This window comes from Papio anubis, chromosome 1, assembly GCF_008728515.1.
Source record: "Papio anubis isolate 15944 chromosome 1, Panubis1.0, whole genome shotgun sequence".
Lineage (NCBI taxonomy): Eukaryota > Metazoa > Chordata > Mammalia > Primates > Cercopithecidae > Papio > Papio anubis.
This window is the reverse complement of record NC_044976.1, coordinates 130,520,125-130,538,677: the sequence shown is the minus strand read 5'-3', so window position 1 is coordinate 130,538,677 and position 18,553 is coordinate 130,520,125. Positions and strand designations below refer to the sequence as shown.

The following is an 18,553-nucleotide window of genomic DNA, read 5'->3' as shown; positions in this document are numbered from 1 at the left end:
GTCAGCTCGGAAAGCCTGGCTCTGAGACATTGGTATTTCTCAGTGAAGCTGGGATAGAAAATATCCAGTGGGAGAGAGAAGAAAGAGGCATAAGGGACACTGGGCAGAGAAGGGCTTCGAGGAGGAGAGGGCAGGGCTGGGGGTACAAAGAGAAAAGAGGGCCGGGCAGGAACTTCACTGGAGGGTGAGGGGCCTGCCTGAGATACTGGCAAAAAAGGAGTGACAGCTGGAGAGAGAGAGAGGAAAGGGAACGGGGTGAATGGGGGAAGGGGAAAGAGTCGGGGTTAAGCAGGAATGGGAACAGTGATGGGGAGGTGGGGTTGGGGTGTGAAGCGGAGGCTCAGCCTAAAGGGGCCAGGGAAAGCATCTGAAGGCACCAGCTTGTCAGCGAAGCCGGCAGGGAGCATCAGCAACTCTGGCGTCAGAAGCAGGGACTGCCGCGCCCCCTAGTGGGCCTTTGGTCCTCCACCCGCAGTTTCCTCATCCTCATCCATCCTCTAGATCTCAAGTCCTAAGTAAACTCCTTTGCGACTCCTGTAACACTGGTCTTTTCCCACCTGCTTCCAAAGCCTTCACTGTGTAGGTCTGGGTTGGACTTATTGACATCACAGATGAGTTGCCAGTTCCTTTTGGAAAAGGGCTAGAGATGGTAACATCATCTATATCCCTTGTCAGTGGAAATGGATGAATTGGGAAACCGAGGCAGAAGTGAGACCAGGTATTAAGCTCCCCTCAAGATCCAGCCTAGAAATAACTCAGGCAATGGAAAACCTTCACCGTCAAATTCCAGGGGCCTGAACCTGGCTGCAGTGAGAAAACCCCTGAACCTAACCCCTCCTTCCAACTCGGGACCACTAAACATTGAAGCCACATTGCCTGTGTCCAATCCAGGCATGGCCACTTATTGGCTTAGGAAAGTGGACAATTTCCTTAACTTCTCATTGGAGCAATCTCGTCTCTGAAAATTGAGCACAATTACAAGAAGTTACCTTTAATCTTGTTAGGATTAAATCGACTCAGAGGTGGAAAGTGCTTTGGAACTGTGCATGACACAGGGTGAGTACTGGCTGAGCACTAGCTATTATTACTCTCCCTATTCCAAGTGACACATTCCTCTGGGCCCAGGGCCCCACGCCAGTGCCATTTCGAAGAATTCCTCCAAGCTTTCTCTTGGCCTTCTGCAGCGTTGCTCGGTTCCACCTCCACCCCCGACCCCTGTCTCACCTCACTCTGTCATCCTCCACCAGCCCCTCCACCCATCCTCCCCACCTCCCCTGGCCCCTCGTCTTGCCCCTGCCTTCCTGGGCCCTGCCCACCCTCTGCCAGCCCCGCTCCCCTCCCCAGGCCCGCTCCTACCCGTGGCTTCCACCATGCCCTCGAGGATGACAACGATCTCGAAGTCGTCCCTCTCGAGGGCACGGCGCGACGCCTCCCAGAAGGGGCTGGCAGCGTCGATCTCGTGGCTGATAACCAGCGGCGAGACGAGGAAGAGGCGGTCGTCTCCCGTGTCGAAGCCCACGCTGAGGTCGGTCTGGTGCAGCGGGATAAACTCGCCCTCCAGCGTCTGACGCGAGCGGATGAGCTTGGCGCGGATGGAGGCCTCCACTATGTGTGAGGAGCGCAAGTCGCCCACGCGGAACATGAGGCAGAGGCGCCCGTCGCGTAGCGACACCACGGCGTGCGAGGAGAAGACGAGCGTGGCGGCGCGCTTGTTGGGCTGAGAGATCTTGACGAACATGCAGCCCACCATGAAGGCGTTCACCATGGAGCCCAGGATGGCCTGCAGCAGCAGCAGCACGATGCCCTCGGGGCACTGGTCGGTGATGACGCGGTGCCCGTAGCCGATGGTGGTCTCGGTCTCGATGGAGAAGAGGAAGGCGGCCACAAAGCCGTTGAGGTTGTTGACGCACGGCGTCCACGCGGTGTCCTCCAGGTGCTCCAGGTCGCCGCGGCCGTAGGCGATCAGCCACCAGATGGCGCCGAAGAAGAGCCAGGTGAGCGCATAGGCCAGCACGAAGAACAACAGGCTGAGGCGCCACTGCAGGTCCACCAGCGTGGTGAACAGGTCGGTCAGGTAGCGGTATGTCTCGCGCACGTTGCCCTGCTGCACGTTGCACCTGCCATCCTTCTCCACGTAGCGCTGGCGGCCGCGGCGCCGCGGCGGCTCCTCCGGCCCGGGCGAGAAGGCAGCGTTCTCCTGCGCCATGGCGGCCGCGTCAGGGCGAGCGCTGCGGGCGCCTGGAGTGCGGCGGGGGCCCGAGCTGCCGCCACCCGCCGCGCGTCGCTGGGCGCCTCGGCGGCGTCGGGGATCCTGGAGGGGCTTAATAAAGGTTTGCCGAATGAGTGGCCCCTCGGGAGATGGGGAGACACGGGACATCAGGGCCAGCACCGAGCCCTGAGGGCCCTGGGCGAGTCCCTTCGTGTTTCCCAGCCTCTATTTCTGGGAATAACACATTCAGCCCTAACTGCCCCCCAGGCTCAGAAAGTGGTTAGGGTCAAATGGAATAATGTACCTGAACTGGATAGAACTGTAGAAGTTCCACGATGATTTTCAGGGGAAAGAGGTACCAGGGATCTTGGTGCCATCACCTCCAGCTGGGGTGTGCAGCACCTCTGGGGCAGCCCCGGGGCCAAAGACCCAGGCCCAGATCCCCCTAGTGACTTCCTGAAATCACTAGACTGGGGGCTTTTTGGGGAGGGGGCAGGCTGGTAATGGAGCTCTCCCTGCCCTAAGGATTTCCACCATCTCTTCCCCAGCTGTAGCCAGTGCAACCACCAATGGCTCTCCTCGCAGGCTGTTTTGAAGTTCACCCCAAGACTGACACACAGTCTTTCTCATTCTTCCCTCCTTGGACCTCACTCACTCCACTCCACTCCCTCCCCTCAACACGCTTACAAAGGAGAAAAAAATGAAAGCCGTGGAAAGTCAGTGGAAACCCTCCAGTGCACAAGGGTGGAACATTAGGAAATTCCCACTAGCAATCCTCCCTGAGACCTACCCCCGATCACTGCTACTCTTGGGCCAGCCCCATTTCCCTTGGGTTTTTTCTCCTAGTGGAGACAGCTTGCAAATGGGGAGGGGAACTGGAAGATCCCCACACAGAGGCCTGGGAAAGGAAGCCCAGAGTTATCAAGAGTTAGGCTCATATCCCTCTGGGATCCTATTCTTCATGAGAGACATGGAATCAGATCAAGTGAAGCACCAAGCACCCACATTTATTTCCCCACTCCCTCTAGTTATATTTTCCCCCAGCCTCTTACTTCCCATGGACTATCCTAACACCAGCCCCGCCCCCACCTGCCATATGCCCCAAAGCCCACATTCCAAGTGAAGCCCACCTGCTTTTGCTTCACATGCTTCCCTCTGAGGAGTTCTCTGAGCTGCAATCTGCTCTGAGAGAGGTCCAAAGCCCTTCCCCAAAGCACCCAGGGTCCTCTGGGAGATATGGACCACACAGGGAAAGGTTTAGAATAAGGATTTGGGACTCTTCCACCTTCCCTTCTCTTTCCTGGGAATGATCCTCTCCTCCCACTCCACGGAAACGTGGGCTGGCTAGTGGGTGGGGGATGGAGGAGTGTGCCATAGGAACCACAGATGGCCTGGATCGTTGACCAGGTCCTGGGGAGAAACTGCCTGGGTATGTGACTCTAAACCTAGCACTCCAGCATTTTATGTTCTGGGGTGAGGTGCTGTGCAGTCAGCACTCTGGAGAGGGTATGTGTGTGTGTGTGTGTGTGTGTGTGTGTGTGTGTGTTGGGGTAGAGAGAGCAGGAAGAGAAATCAAAATGAAATGGCTTTGAGCTTAGGGGCACCCCCTGCATTTATTGTCCATGGAGTCAGGGGACACAGGATCTAAGAGCCCCATGGCAATGGAAGATTAGGGTCTCCCCTGCCCCCGACAATGAGCTTCCTTTTCCTTCCCTGAAGCTCAGATGTCCTCAGGAAGAGTAAGCATTGATTGGCTCAGAGACCCCAGGTCATGCAGAAAAAGACCCTGCTCTCATCATCCTAGCTTTAGTTCCAGGTAGGCTTCCAGATGTTCTCTCAGGGTCATAAGTAATCTGACCCCTAGTCGGCCTGCTTAGACAGATCTGTTTGCCCAGGGATGGGGAAGGAACCCTAATGTCTGATCACCCCCAGAACTCTCTCAGTCTCCATTGCCCCAGGGATCTAGGCAAACCTTATTTTGAATGTGTCCCAAATCCTGTCTTCCTGAGTGGGGGACTGTATTTTTCTCAGGGGAAGGGAAAGTGTGAAATTGTTACCTCTATCCCAAGATCAAGGACTTGATTTCTCCATCTTCCCTCCAAGAATTTCAGTTCCTCCAACCTACTCCTCATTTCTTGTGCATGCTATGACCCCTTTGCAGACGATCGCAGTACCACTTTTCCTGGGCCCCTCTTCCTCCCTCTAGAGATCTGGGGAGTAAGGGGGCTCATTTTTTGGAAGGAGAGACCTGGTGTAAACTCCCCCAAGAACCAGCTCCTCCCAAACCCCCACTTGCCTTGGAAATAGGGGCCCAAACCCCAAGTCCCCCGCAACTCAACTCACAGCACGTGGAGAGGAGAGTAGCCGGCAGCAGAGACCCCTGGGGGGTGGCGTCCATGCCCCTGACACCGCCCCCCCCACGGGCCCCCTGAAGGGTGGGAGCCGCAGACACCGCTGTTTCTCCTAAATGTAGCCGCGGCTCTGACTAGGACTTGCTATCTGTGTCATCCCTACTTCCCAGGCTCCCCTGCTCCTCTCTCGTTTCCACGGCAACCAGTCTGGCGACAGCTCCAGAGCATCCCCCTCCCCTCCCCAGTCCTGGGTACCACTAGGGGTTGATCCAAACCACACGCCATAGCTATTTTTAGCCTAAGTCCCTCCTTCTGGACAACTCAGAGCTTGGCTCCTCACCCCCTCATAGGAAAAAAAAAAAAGAAGAAGAAGAAAGAAAAACAAAGCTGGCACACTGGCTCTTTCCTAAGAAGCTCCTTGCTCGGGGAAAATACAAGTCTTCATGTATTTGAGAATAAGGTGTTAGGTTCCCTGGGGTTTCAGAGGGCCATCTGGGAACTGGCAGCTCACCACCTTCAACATGGGTCTCTGTGTGCAGGTGCTGCTCTCAGCTCAGGCCGACCATCACGGTCTCTAGTTCTGGAGAGGCCATGGATCCAGAAGGCGGTAGCTAGAAGGAAAATAGATCTACTAAAGGAAGGAAGGCAGGGTCAGGGGTTCTAATTATTGTCACTGATTTGCACTGTGACCATAGGAGTCACTTCACTTCTCTGAGCCACAGTTATTCCATCTATACCAGGGTGTGGACAAGTGCAAATATCCCCTTTCTGCCTGCTTCACAGGGTGTGCAGATCAAATGAAAAACAAACAAACAAAAAACACCCAAAACAACAACAACAACAACAAAAACACGAAGGCTTTGGAATGTATTTTGTTCATAGCAAAAACCCTGGAAACAACCCAAATATCCACCAGAGAGAAAAGCCTAGGTTAGAGCTTACTAAGTATTCACTCAGCAAACTTCTATGGAGCCCAAGTGCCAGGCAGTGTGTTAGATGGGTGGTTACAGAATGAGTAAGTCCCTGCCCACAAGGAGCTCATTAACCATGAGGGAGAAAGACACACAAACACACAGTGGCTACTGCTACTAATTCATTGAACATCGGATATGAACGAGACACATGCCTCATTTCATACCCATGGCAACTCTATCAGATAGGTATTATTGTTCCCAGTTATAGATGAGGAAACTAAAACTGAGACATGTTAAGTGATTTATCAAATGTCACAGAGTTGGACAGAGATAGGAGTCAAACTCCCACATCTGTATCACCTCATGCTTTTTAATTTTTTTTTTTAAAAAAGACTTCTTAGGCCGGGCACGGTGGCTCACGCCTGTAATCCCAGCACTTTGGGAGGCCAAGGTGGGCGGATCATGAGGTCAGGAGATCAAGACCATCCTAGCTAACATGGTGAAACCCGTCTCTACTAAAAATACAAAAATTAGCCGGGTGTGGTGGCGGGTGCTTGTAGTCCCAGCTACGCGGGAGGCTGAGGCAGGAGAATGGAAGGAACCCGGGAGGCGGAGCTTGCAGTGAGCTGAGATCGAGCCACTGCACTCCAGCCTGGGCGACAAGGCAAGATTCAGAGCAAAATTGACAGGAAAGTTATAGAGAGTCTCCGTATGCCCCCGTCGCCACACATGCACAACCTCTCCCACTGTCAACATCCTCCACCAGAGTGGCATATTGCTTACATGTGATGAAACTACATTGACATCATAATCACCCAAAGTCCATAGTCAACATTAGGGTTCACTCTTGGTGTTGTACATTCTGTGGGTTTGGACAAATGTACAATGATGTGTATCCACCATTATAGTCTCATTGCTGTAACAGTTCTCTACGCTCTGCCTAATCAATGCCCCTTCCCTAACCCCTCGCAACAACTGCTCTTTTTCCTGTTTCCATAATTTTCCTTCTCTGGAAAGTCATATAGTTGGAATTGTACAATACGTAGCCATTTCAAATTGGCTTCTTTCACTTAGTAATGTAAATTTAAGGTTCCTCCATGTCTTTTCAGGGCTTTGTAGTTCTTTTTGGCACGGAATAATATTCCATTTCAGGATGGCCATGGTTTATTTATCCATTTACCTACTGAAGGACATCTTGGTTGCTTTCAAGATTTGGCCATGATGAATAAAGCTGCTATAAACATCCATTAGCGGATTTTCATCTCCTTTGGGTAGATACCAAGGAGCATGATTCCTGGATCATATGGTAAGAGTATGTTTAGTTTCTTAAGAAACTGCCACACTTCCTTCCAAAGTGGCTGTACCATTTTGCATTCCCATCAGCCACAAATTCCTGTTCCTGATGCTCCACATTCCTGCCGGCATTTGGTGTTGTCAGCCTCAGCCTAGTGTTCTCTTCACAAAGTTATACTGCCTCAGTAATGTAGTATCTGTGGCATATTAACATCATGGGTTACTGTAAAGCCATAATAATTGCTGTGTTTAAATATGTGAATGTGTATATAACACAGTTACATAAAAAAGCAGAATCTAAAATTATTCTTATAAATTGATCATGACTATATTGAAATAGCTTCAGGAACACCGATAAAAATCAGAACAAAATTTGGAGAAATAGAAATATCTTATTGTTTATTTTTCCCCAGGGAAATAATGAAGAGAAGAAAGTGGTTTACAAATGCAAAGTGTTTTTGTTATTGTTATCAGTGTTATTATATCCCAGATATGGATCTATTCTTATCCAGATCCTATAAATTTGGATCAAGAAAATATGAGCTAGAGGAGCAGGAAGACATAGAGATGGACACGGAGGGCTAGAAGCTCCTGGAATGACCTGGTAAGGTGAGAAATTCTGTACTGGATAATATAAGCTCGGGAGGCAATGACTTGGGTTCAAATCCCACCTCTGTCCACTACTAGCTGGGTGAATCAATTACTTAACCTAGTTAAACCTCAGATTTTTCGTCTAGAAAAAGAACAACCATATTACTCATCTCTTAGGGGGTTGTCATGAAGACTACATAAGGCAATGCCTGACACATTGTTAGTACTCAGTAAATGCTAGCTACTATCTTCCTCTTCCTCCTCCTCCTCATTGTCTTCTTCATGGTCATCATCATGGTCACCATCATCACCATCATCTCAGGGATGTCCTGAAAGCCTCACCCTGCCTGTGCCACCTTCCTCTGTTCTGGCACCACCCTGTGAGGCCTGCAGGGGGCACCCCCGGTATACTGCCCTCTCCTCAGCTCTCTTGCTGGTGATTCTTGTTGTTCCAAGTGGAAATATCGAGTTTTCAGCCCGAGATTGGCATCAAGAGTGCTGTTAAAGCCCCAGTCAACATCCCCGTCTCCTGGGCCTGGTCCTGTCACCCGAGCTTTGAGACTGCTAGTCTGCCCTTCTCTGTCCTGCCAAGCAGCTGCTCACGTTGGTTCCACTGTGCCAGGAGCTCAGAAAGAAGAAACCAAACTCCTGGGCAAGACCACATTTGCATAGAGCTGGCCCCATTTGCTGGAGGGGGCATCACTGGCAGGGCCCTCCATGAGGCAATTTCAGCCAGCCTCTCGCGTCAGTCCAGGTGCCCCTGAACCTAGCCTTGCTGACAAGGAAGAAGACCACCACTCCCTCACCTGATTCACTCATCCTGCATGTCCTAGACTTTACCTGTTATCTAACCTCAGTTCCTTATTTATCACTGAGCTCGAACTGAGGCAGGAGAAAAAAAGTTTTCCTAGGCACCAGGACACAAAACCATAGACAAGATTCTAGCTTTTGGCCTGGCACGGTGGCTCACACCTGTAATCCCAGCACTCTGGGAGGCTGAGGCATGCGGATCACTTGAACCCAGGAGATGGAGATCAGTCTGGGCAACATGGCGAAACCCTGTCTCTACAAAAAATACAAAATTAGATGGGTGTAGTGGTATGTGCGTGTGGTCCCAGCCACCCTGGAGGTTGAGGCAGGAGGATCGCCTGAGCCTGGGAGCTCAAGGCTGCAGTGAGCCATGATTGTGCCACTGCACTCCAGCCTGGACAACAGAGTGAGACCCTTTCTGGAAAAAGAAAAAAAAGGAACTGCGGTGCAAAATAGAAAAAGAGCTTAGAAAGAGCCTACTGTGGCATGTCGCTTGGATAACAGGGAACAGGTGATACTTTTGGGAGAAAATAAAAGGTTCACTTCCTCCAGCAGACACAGCTCTGAGCCGGGTGCAGAAATTGGCAAGCTGAATGCAGTTCAGTCCTCAACTTGCCCCATCAGCAGGTGCCTTTGTGGCAGCCCTGAGATCAGCCAATCTGGGGAGGCTTCCCTGGGCAAGATCATGAGACAGCTTGTGCAAAATCAGGCAAGGGGAAGAGGAAGCATGATGGGGAAGACAGGAGACAGTTGAGGATATGAGTGTAGTGGATCAGGGAGGCCAATCTTGTTGATTATAAAAATTTGTATAAATTCAAGGGGAATGGGGTTCTAGAAAACTCAGAGCAAAGATATGGTTGAAGGAGTAGATGTGGCAAATGACTGAAGCTGAAGATTAGAGTGAAATGGGGAGAAGCAGAGCACAGCTCCAGAGCACAGCTCCAGGTCCCGGCTGGGTTCTTGAGGCTGAGGAGCTTGCTGCCTTTCTGGCTACTTTCAGCAGAGCAGGAGGATCAGAAGCCTTCTCACATAGAGTTCTATCTTGCTTTATAGGACTGGGTAGAGACAGGCTAAGATTTAAAAGTTATATGACAATTAGAGGTGGTACAGAATTAGCCCTTACTTTACAGGTAGGAATAGGTCCCAAGAAAACAGTCAGGACTAAGACTCAGGCCACCCGACTCGAGGTTCCTCGTATTTCTTTATTCCCAGTTGCCTCCCTCCTATCACAGTGCATTGGATGTTAATGGAATTTCTATCAATTGGACCCAACTGAAAAGGTACTAGAAGTCCCTAGTTAAATAAATTCATTTTTTTCTTTTTTCCTTTTTTTTTTTTCTTTTTGAGACAGAGTTCTGCTCTGTCATCAGGCTGGAGTGCAGTGGCGCAATCTCAGCTCACTGTAACCTCCACTGCCTGGATTCAAGTGATTCTCTTGCCTCACCCTCCTGAGTAGCTGAGATTACAGGCACACACCCCCATGCCTGGCTATTTTTTTTTTTTTTTTGTATTTTCAGTAGAGATGGGGTTTCACCATGTTGGCCAGGCTGATCTTGAACTCCTGATTTTAGGTGATCCACCCACCTTGGCCTCCCAAAGTGCTGGGATTACAGGTATAAGCCACGGTGCCTGGCCATTTTTTTCTTTTTTAAAAGAAAGAACTCTTTAGTAGGTAACTAAGTATTCCCCAACTTATGTCTTATAAATGTGGGTTTGTGTATATTGCATTTATTTAAAGGGGGTGATCTACTGACGTAATGATTCATTAGTGACTAGGGGAATATAGCTCAGTCCTTCTCTTGGATTTCTCCTCTGCAGCCTGAGTCATTCAGCTACGAGTTGCTCCACTACTAATGGAATTTGTTCAGCACTGTGGGATGTGAGCACCAAAATGCCACTTGGAATCCTGAATCCGGTGGTGAGCCATGTCAGTCTCTGTTCTTTTCAGACTTGTTAAATACTGACTATTCTGAGTCTCTGTCATGCCTCCCAACCCAAAGCTTTCCTGATTCCCTCTGTCCACATCTGCTTTGCCAAGCACAAGCCCCTCAGACTGCTGCCCACTTGTGGATTCTCTTTCCAAAACAGGTGACACACCCCAACTCTCCTCCTCCTCTGCTCTGAGGTAGCCTCTGCCCCGTTGTAAATGAAGTAAAAGTAGAGATGAGGCCAAAGCTGGAAGCAGTGAGTCTGAAAGGAGAAGTGGAGGAGAATAAGGAAGATGCAAGCTGGGAAATGGAAAGAAGAGAGAGGGTTCCTCAAAGAGAGAAGGTTCCTCTGTCATGTTTCACGGTGGACACTGGACATTGTAACTCTGGGGAATTTTTCATACCAACATGTACTCAGGGGTCATAGCCTCTGGTTGGCAAGATTGTGTTTAAACCATGCAGATTCCCTCTGGCGTTATTCTGAGACAAGCTTTGGGGTCAAATATATGTGGATTCAAATGCCAAAAGTAACACTTTCCAGCTATGTTACCAGAGGCAAACCACTTAACTCCTGAGAATTTGTTTCCTCATCTCCTGATCTATCTGACATAGTAAACACTCACAAATATTAATGTCCTATGCCCCTTATTACCGATTCCCTACTGGGCTCCTAGAGACTGTTCTAGGACTTCTCTTTTGCAAACAAATTTCAAAATGAAAACCTGACATTTGATATGTACAAAAGAATATAGATGGTGGATATATGTCTATATGTTATAAAGCATAATTTAAGAACAAAAACTCAATTTAAATCACTCTTTTAAAGTCAGAACATTACAGTGCTGTTGAAGCTACCTGTGTACTTTTCCACAAGCTCCCACCCCTGCTGCTCAAGGACTTATAAAGTCTTTCTAACTGCCCAGTCCCACCCCACTCTATCCTCACTGTGATTGTTAGTAGATGACACTTCTGCAGATCACTTGTAGTTTTTTAGTCTGATTGACCAGAAGTAACACAGAATTAAGGAAGTCATGAGCACTTCCAGCCTTGGAGAGGAAGATGCCGAGTTCAGTTTGGGGGCCTGCCATGTTTTTTATCTTTTTTTTTTTTCTAGGTCTTCTGTGGTGAAGACCTCCTTCACTGTGACCTGTAAGCAAGAGGCACCTGTTTGGGGTTTTAAAACAAGGGCACAGGGACCGACGTGATGAAAACATGTTGCCTCTTCCTTTGAGACTGGAGAGAAAGGTGAAGGATGGGTCAGGTCCTGGGCTGTACTGATCTTTCTGATCCTGGTAGTGGTCATATGAATGAAAAAGGACATTGCAAACAGATGAAAGAAAGGGAGACTTGACAGCATTTGTTGGTTTAATTGACATGTCCAGGAATGGGCCCAAGGCAAGGGTGAAGAGTAAAGGTCACTTATTCTAATCGACCAGGAGTAACACAGAACTAAGGAAGTCACCGAGCACTTCCACCTTTGGGGAGGAAGTTACTGAGTTCAGTTTGGGGCCCGTCAAGTCAGGATGGAAATTCCCTGCAAGCAACTAGAAATATGGAGCTCCAAAGAGAGTGTAGGATTGAAGACAGAGATTTGGGCTTCACTCAGGGACAATAGTTGGAGCTATGTAAATGACAAAGGATCAAGGGGCAAGACACAGAAAGAGAACATAAGGCTGAACCTTGAGTATTAAAAGAAGTCGCTGTAGCTTTGGGTGTGTAGGGGCAGTGGAAGAAGATGAGGCTGGAATGGCACCAGGTCCAGGTTATAATAGGCCTTCTCTTCTAGGGTAAGGAACTTGGACTTTACTTATAGATAGTTGACAGTTGCTGAAGGTTTTAAAACTTGGAAATGATATGGTCAGATGTGTGTTTCAGAGAGATGTATTTTACCGGTGCTTAATTACTTTTAAATAAAGAAATTCATAATCCAAAGAATTATTAGAGTGGAGGAAGACTGGAGGTAGGAAAACTAGTTAGAAGGCTGCTGCAGTAGCCCTGGTGTATTAGGCCGTTCTTGAGTTGCTATAAAGAAATACCCGAGACAGCACATGGTGGCTCAAGCCTGTAATCCCAGCATTTTGGGAGGCTGAGGTGGGAGGATTGCTTGAGCTCACAAGTTCAAGATCATCCTCATCAACATAGCGATTTTTCGTCTCTACTAAAAATCAAAAAAAAATAGCTGGGTGTAATGGTGAACACCTGTAGTTCCAGCTATGTTTGAGGTTGAGGCAGGAAGGCTGCTTGAGCACAGGAGTTCAGGGTTGCAGTGAGCTGTGATCACACCCACTGCACCTTGAAGCCTTAGGGACAGGAAACCCCTTGTCTCAAAAAAAAAAAAAAAAAAGATTAAAAATTAAAACAACAACAACAACAACAACAGACACTGGGTAATTCGAGCAAGAAAAAGAGGTTTAATTGGTTCAGCCACAGTTCTGCAGGCTTTACTGGAAGCATGGCGCTGACATCTGCCTGCCGGAGACCTCAGGAAGCTTGTGGAAGGCAAAGCAGGAGCAGGCACATCACATGGCAAGAGCAGGAGCAAGAGAGAGTTGATGATGAGGGGTGTTGCCACATACTTTTTTTTGAGACGGAGTCTCGCTCTGTCACCAGGCTGGAGTGCAGTGGCGCCTGCCTCGCTCACTGCAAGCTCCTCGGCCTCCGGTTTACGCCATTCTCCTGCCTCAGCCTCCTGAGTAGCTAGGACTACAGGTGCCCGCCACCTCGCCCTGCTAGTTGTTTGTATTTTTTAGTAGAGACAGGGTTTCACCGTGTTAGCCAGGATGGTCTTGATCTCCTGACCTCGTGATCCGCCCATCTTGGCCTCCCAAAGTGCTGGGATTATAGGCTTCAGCCACCGCGCCCAGCCTGCCACATACTTTTAAACGACCAGATCTCACGAGAACTCACTATCATAAAGATAGCACCAAGCTGTTGAGGGACCTGCCCCCAAGATCAAAACAGCTCCCACCAGGCTCATGTCCAGCATTGGGGATTACAATCCAGCATGAAATTTGAGCAGGATCAAAGTTGCAAACTTATTACCTGGTGAGAGGTAATGGTGTCTTAGACTACAGCAATGGTAATGGAATAGAGAGGAAGGGGACAATATTGAGGCTATTTAGAACACAGATGCCTTGATTCAATAAGGGAGATGAGGTGAGGAAGATTGAAGAATCTAGGATGGCTGCCATGTTTCTGGTTGGGTGATGATAGTGTATCTACCACGGTAGAGAATAAATGAAGAGGATCACTCTTGTGAGCAAGGTGACATGTTCTACTTTAAATATGTTGAGTTTGAAATGGATATCTGGGTGGGCTGGACATATTGACACGTGGGTGGTAGTTGAAGCTAAATGCATGGATAACATTTTTGGAAAAATAATAAGTGCACAATAAATGTCTGTTAATGATTCCATAAATCATTACGGTCCCCTTGCTTTCTCTTCTCTGGTGTTCTTCATGTTTATTTTGGAGTTCCACCAGAGCCTCCAAGCCAAGCTTGTCCAACCCTCAGCCTGTGGGCTGTATGCAGCCCATGATGGCTTTGAATGAGGCCCAACACAAATTTGTAAACTTTCTTAAAACATTATGAGGGTTCTTTTTGTGATTTTTTTTTTAAAGCTCATCAGCTACTGTTAGTGTTAGTGTATTTTATGTGTGGCCCAAGACAATTCTTCTTCCAGTGTGGCCCAGGGAAACCAAAAGATTGGACACCCCTGCCTAAGTCCTCTCTGTCTTTGAATGTCAAGACTGTGGCCCCCTTAAGGATCTTTTGGATGTCCTATTTTTGGTAACTTAAAGTTCTTATATCAGTCTTCTAAGCTGGCCCTCAGACCATCTCACCACAGCCCCTCATCCACATTGACTTAGGAAGAGAGGGCATTGGGAGTGTGAAAAAGAAAAACTGAAAGACTGTTTCTTTTTTCTTTTTTTGTTTGTTTTTTTGTTTCGTTTTGTTTTGTTTTTGGAGATAGAGTCTTGCTCTGTCCCCCAGGCTGGAGTGCAGTGGTATGTTCTCGGCTCACTGCAACCTCTGCCTCCCAGGTTCAAGTGATTCACATGCCTCAATCTCCCAAGTAGCTGGGATTATAGGCGCGCACCACCATGCCTGGCTAATTTTTGTATTTTTACTAGAGATGGGGTTTTGCCATGTTGGCCAGGCTGGTCTCAAACTCCTGACCTCAGGTGATCCACCTGTCTCGGCCTCCTAAAGTGCTGGGATTACAGGCATGAGCCACTGTGCCTGGCCTGTTTCTAATACATTGTCTGGTTTCTATTTCTCTCCTCTCTGTGAGTAGAGTTCTCAAAAGTGTAACCTATACTTGCTGACAGTTTCTCACTTTCTAGTGGTAACTTGTAATCTGGTTCCCACCTTGCTCACTCTTCTGAAATTGCTCTCAAATGTCACTAGAGACTTTGTCACTGCCAAGCCCAATGCCTCTTCTCTCTGTACCTGTTGGCACTGTTAGAACCTCCTCCTTAACAGTTTCTCCTTCCTTGGATCCATGACATCTCACTTTCTTTGTCTCCTTCCTGCCTGTCTGGTGGATTCTCTTTCACTCTTTGGGGGTCCTTCTTCTTCCCATCCCCTAAACATAGGTATTCCTCACTCTCTGTGCCAGGCTCTCATTTCTCTGTGCAGTATTTGTTGGGAGCTACCCTGTTCTCATGGCTTCAACTCACCCTGCCCTGGCAGCAGTGACCTCCTTTCTCTCTCTGGTTCTGACCTCTCTCCACAGCTTCCAGCTCTGAACTCATCACTTCCTCTTTCCCCACCTCAATCTCCTCACCAGGTGTGATCCACCCCGCAGGTTCCCCTATGCCCATGAATGATCTCGCAGTTCTGATCACTTGACTTGAGACTCTAGTATGATCTCTGCAGCTTCCCTCTTTTGCTCATCATGTCAAGTTGGCTTCAAAGTTTTTTCATTTTCTTTTGGTTTTTCTGTACTCCAATTCATTTTCTGTGTTCCACTTTTCACCACTGCCACGCTGACTTGGGCTCTCATCTCTTCATGCTTATATTATTGCAATTGTTTTCTATCTAGTCTACTTCCCTACTATAACCCCTTGGTTCAAACTATTTTGTCACCTCCAGATTAATTTTCCTAAAATTCCATAGCTTTCTCCTACCCCATCCTTCCCAAGAACCTTCAATTGCTCTCCATTGCCTACAGAAACTCTGGCCTGACCACAAATCAGCACAACTCTGTGTTTTTTCCAGGTGCTCCCCTAACACAAACACTGCCTATGGTGCCTAACCTTTAGTCCAGTCCTTCCAGCTTCTCCAATGAGGCTACTTGAATGGATATTTACTTATCTTATGACTTTTAGCGGTTAAACTAAGCTACATTCCTAGTTTCTTTCCTTTTTTACCTGAATTTATAGCAACTCAGTATGGTAACACTGGTTATTGATTAGCAGTTAAATGCTTATGATGATCAGGAATGAGGAAATAATTATATTCTTCTTTAATAAATGCTGGGGGTGGGAGTGAATTAAAACCTCTCAAAACATAGATTCAGGAAATTAAAGAAGTCTTTGGTGATGAAAGGGTTGAGAACCATCATCCTGCACTCTAATCTAGTAAATGGGACAGTTTGATGCTGTTTCCCAAGTGAACTTGTATTTTCATGTCTCCCCAGGACGTTCCCTCTGCCTTAAATGGAACAGAGTCCTGGGGACCATCTCTCAGCACCTGAATCTTCTGCTTCCTTTGGGACCTTAATCAGATGTTACCTCTTTCCTCCCACATCTGCTAGGAGCCCTTTGAGTAGAATGACCTCTCCCTTTCGCAGCCTTCAGTACCTCCCGCACTTCGCTGCGGGTTCCGGCCTTATCTTTCCTTGCAGAGAAAGCCGCTGCAGGTGGGCACGGTGTGCTGTGCATCTGGCACCCAGCACCGCACCTGGGACTTAGGAAACGGTGAACAACACGGGAATTGTGCCCAAAGATACAGTCCTGTGGCCCAGGGAGCCCAGGCCTACTCCGCCCCAATCTCACTTCCAGGCGCCGCCTTCGGCGCTGCCTGCAGGGCCACTGGGCCGGTACTGAATTCATTTCCACTTCATTAACTCGGCCCCAGTCCCGCCCCCCGGCTCCAGCTCTCGTAACCCATCTCTGACACGACCGCCTCCCTTTTCTTCCTTCTCCCTTCCCCTGTCACCCTGCCAGCTCAGCTCCTATCGCGTGGCGTATCGTCTCTTCATCTCTCTTTCTCCCCGGGTCTGTCTGGGTCTCTGTCTTTGGGTATTTCTCTCTGCGCCTGCAGCTGTCTGGGTCTCCGCTTCCTTGCCCCGCACGCCCCGCCCCCTGCCCAAGCCCCTCCAATCCCGGCGCTCGAGCCTGGCGCTCCACTCTCCCATTGGTCCGTCTGGAGCCCCCCGCCCCCGCCTGCCCGGCCCCCCTCCGGGCCCCTCCATTCACACAAAGTTTGGCTCCGGCGCTGCGGAGGGAGGGGGCGGCCCGGCCCGGCCCAGCTCTGCCCCCGGCCGGCCCGACCCCGGCCCCGGCCCCTGGACAAGCCCTTATCTGATCCCAGCTCCGGGTTTAAGAGTCCTGGCCAGGACCGTCGCACAGCTCTGCTCCTTACTCCTGTCCGTCCCGTCAGTCCATCTGTCCCGCTGCCCCGCGGCCCATCCAAGGGGCCACTCCACCTCGGACCCAAGGTAAGACCCTGGCCCTGATGAAGGAGTTCTGCCGCCCCGGCCGGGTCCTGTCCCCCTAACTCTCCAGAGACATCGGGGTCCCAGCTCCTCAGTCCCTACCCTGCCTGGCCTCAGCGGTACCGTCTTGTTCCCCTGCCTCCCGCCTTGGGCAGTCCCAAACTGAGCCTCCTGGGAAGGGCTCCCCACGAGGACACTAGCCAGGCTGGTCACCTCAGCCCTTTCATCTAAGGAAGGGGCTTTCCCGATGCCCCCTCCCACTGGGCAGACCACCAGTTGCATCCCCGCTCCTCTAGTTAATACAGTGACAATCACACATCACCTGGCACCCCATACACAGGCACAGCAGACAGTGCGCCCTCCTCCCCATATGGACAGGTTATTCCCATCCCCAGCCCCTCCCCCACTCCCCATACAGTGACAATCACATAGTGACACCCATGATCGCTAGTTCCTACATGGGGAGAGAAACAGATACTGGCAGCTGAGACCGGGGAGACACCAAAGCCTGGTGTGCTCCAGACCCCTGCCCACCCAATCTCTTCCTTCCATTCTGAGTGGCTCCCATTTTAAGACATCCCTCCTCATTGCCCCTCACCCTCACCCCAGCTGTTTCAGACTGAGATTTCCAGAAGGAAAGGAGCAAGGCCACTTCTGCTAGAGTGAGAAGGGCAGATTGGGTTCTATAAACTCACCCTCCAGACGGAGATGCCCCTTCCCATTCCATCCCTCCTCTCACCAGAACTAACCTGGGGCACCTGTGTTACGGAAGACATGAAGGATGGAACTTCCTGATTTGGGGGAGGAGAAAAAAGAATCCTTCTACCAGGAATGGGTAGAAGGACAACACTGGGAAAAAGTGGGGGTGGGTTCTGGTGTCTTGAGGTTTAATTCCAGTGAGTGCCCCAGGCAGGGTGAGGCAGATGGGGAAGTGGAGATGGTGAAGAAGCTGGTGCAGATTTGGACCCCAAATAGGTCAGTGCTTAAAGCCTGCTTCTGTTGCTTACCAATACAAATTCTGACTAAAGATGTTTGGCCAGTCTGCTCTTGCTGTGGTGTTTGAATTTCTTTTCTCCCCACTGGGATTGCTTTAGGCTGTCTGGGTGAGAGGGAGATAATGACAGGAGATTTAGGGCCCCCGTGTGAGAGATGGCCTTGTTTAAGGGTGCTGAGGAGGGCCTGGAGTGGTTGTCATGAAATCAGCCCCAGGAGGGGTGAGCAGCCGCCACTGAGTTCAATTTAGTTTCATCCTGAAACTCTCTCCCTAATCTCCAAGGATTTTTGAACATATTCCTGGCATGATGGTGGGTACCATCCTGTGCCAAGTGGTAGGGCTTGTACATTTCTCCGGGGGTAGACTGGGTATGGGGGACCAAGTTTGTAAGGAACCAGGCATCCTGACTCATAACTGGTTCTTCAGGGAGGAAGAAATGAGGGAGGAGGGGGACGGAAGGCATCATACCAGGGAGAGGGTCCAGGGCTGGATTGCGGAGGCAATAGGCACGGCCCAGGCAGTGCCAACTCCTTTCCCCGCTGCCTCCCCCAAGTCCTTTGGTGGTGGTGGCAAGGGAGGAAGGGAGGGAGAGTGTGTTGGGGGGTGATCTGGGCCAGTCCAGCCTCCCAAAGCCCTTGCCAACCTGGGTCCTGAAAGGAGCTGCTGTTTTCTGAGCCATCCCCCCACCCCCCACCCAGAGCCTGAGCAGCCAAGTTGTCTCAGCGGATATCAAATGGCAATGACTCCACTGATGGAAGGTGGGTGGGGAATGGGAGTGGCAGGGGTAGCAGGGTTATG

At 49.9% G+C, this 18,553-nt stretch overlaps 2 protein-coding genes across 5 annotated transcripts in view; one reads left to right on the top strand and one right to left on the bottom strand.

The window, feature by feature from the left end:
* Nucleotides 1-18,553, bottom strand: part of KCNJ9 (potassium inwardly rectifying channel subfamily J member 9) — a 44,658-nt gene that overhangs the window by 6,107 nt on the left and 19,998 nt on the right. For 2 of the 4 annotated variants that reach the window (XM_031654411.1, XM_009184641.3), the window contains exon 4: nt 1,357-5,171. In XM_031654411.1, coding sequence (XP_031510271.1) covers nt 1,357-2,377 — 1,021 coding nt within the window. In that variant the 5' untranslated portion in view covers nt 2,378-5,171. The remainder of the gene's footprint in view (nt 1-1,356; nt 5,172-18,553) is intronic. The other 2 variants (XM_021925647.2, XM_009184633.3) reach the window with 2 other exon arrangements.
* KCNJ10 (potassium inwardly rectifying channel subfamily J member 10) overlaps nt 16,309-18,553 on the top strand; it is a 32,942-nt gene continuing 30,697 nt past the window's right edge. The window contains exon 1 of the mRNA XM_009184651.3: nt 16,309-16,764. The gene's annotated coding sequence lies outside the window, so the exon portion shown is untranslated. The remainder of the gene's footprint in view (nt 16,765-18,553) is intronic.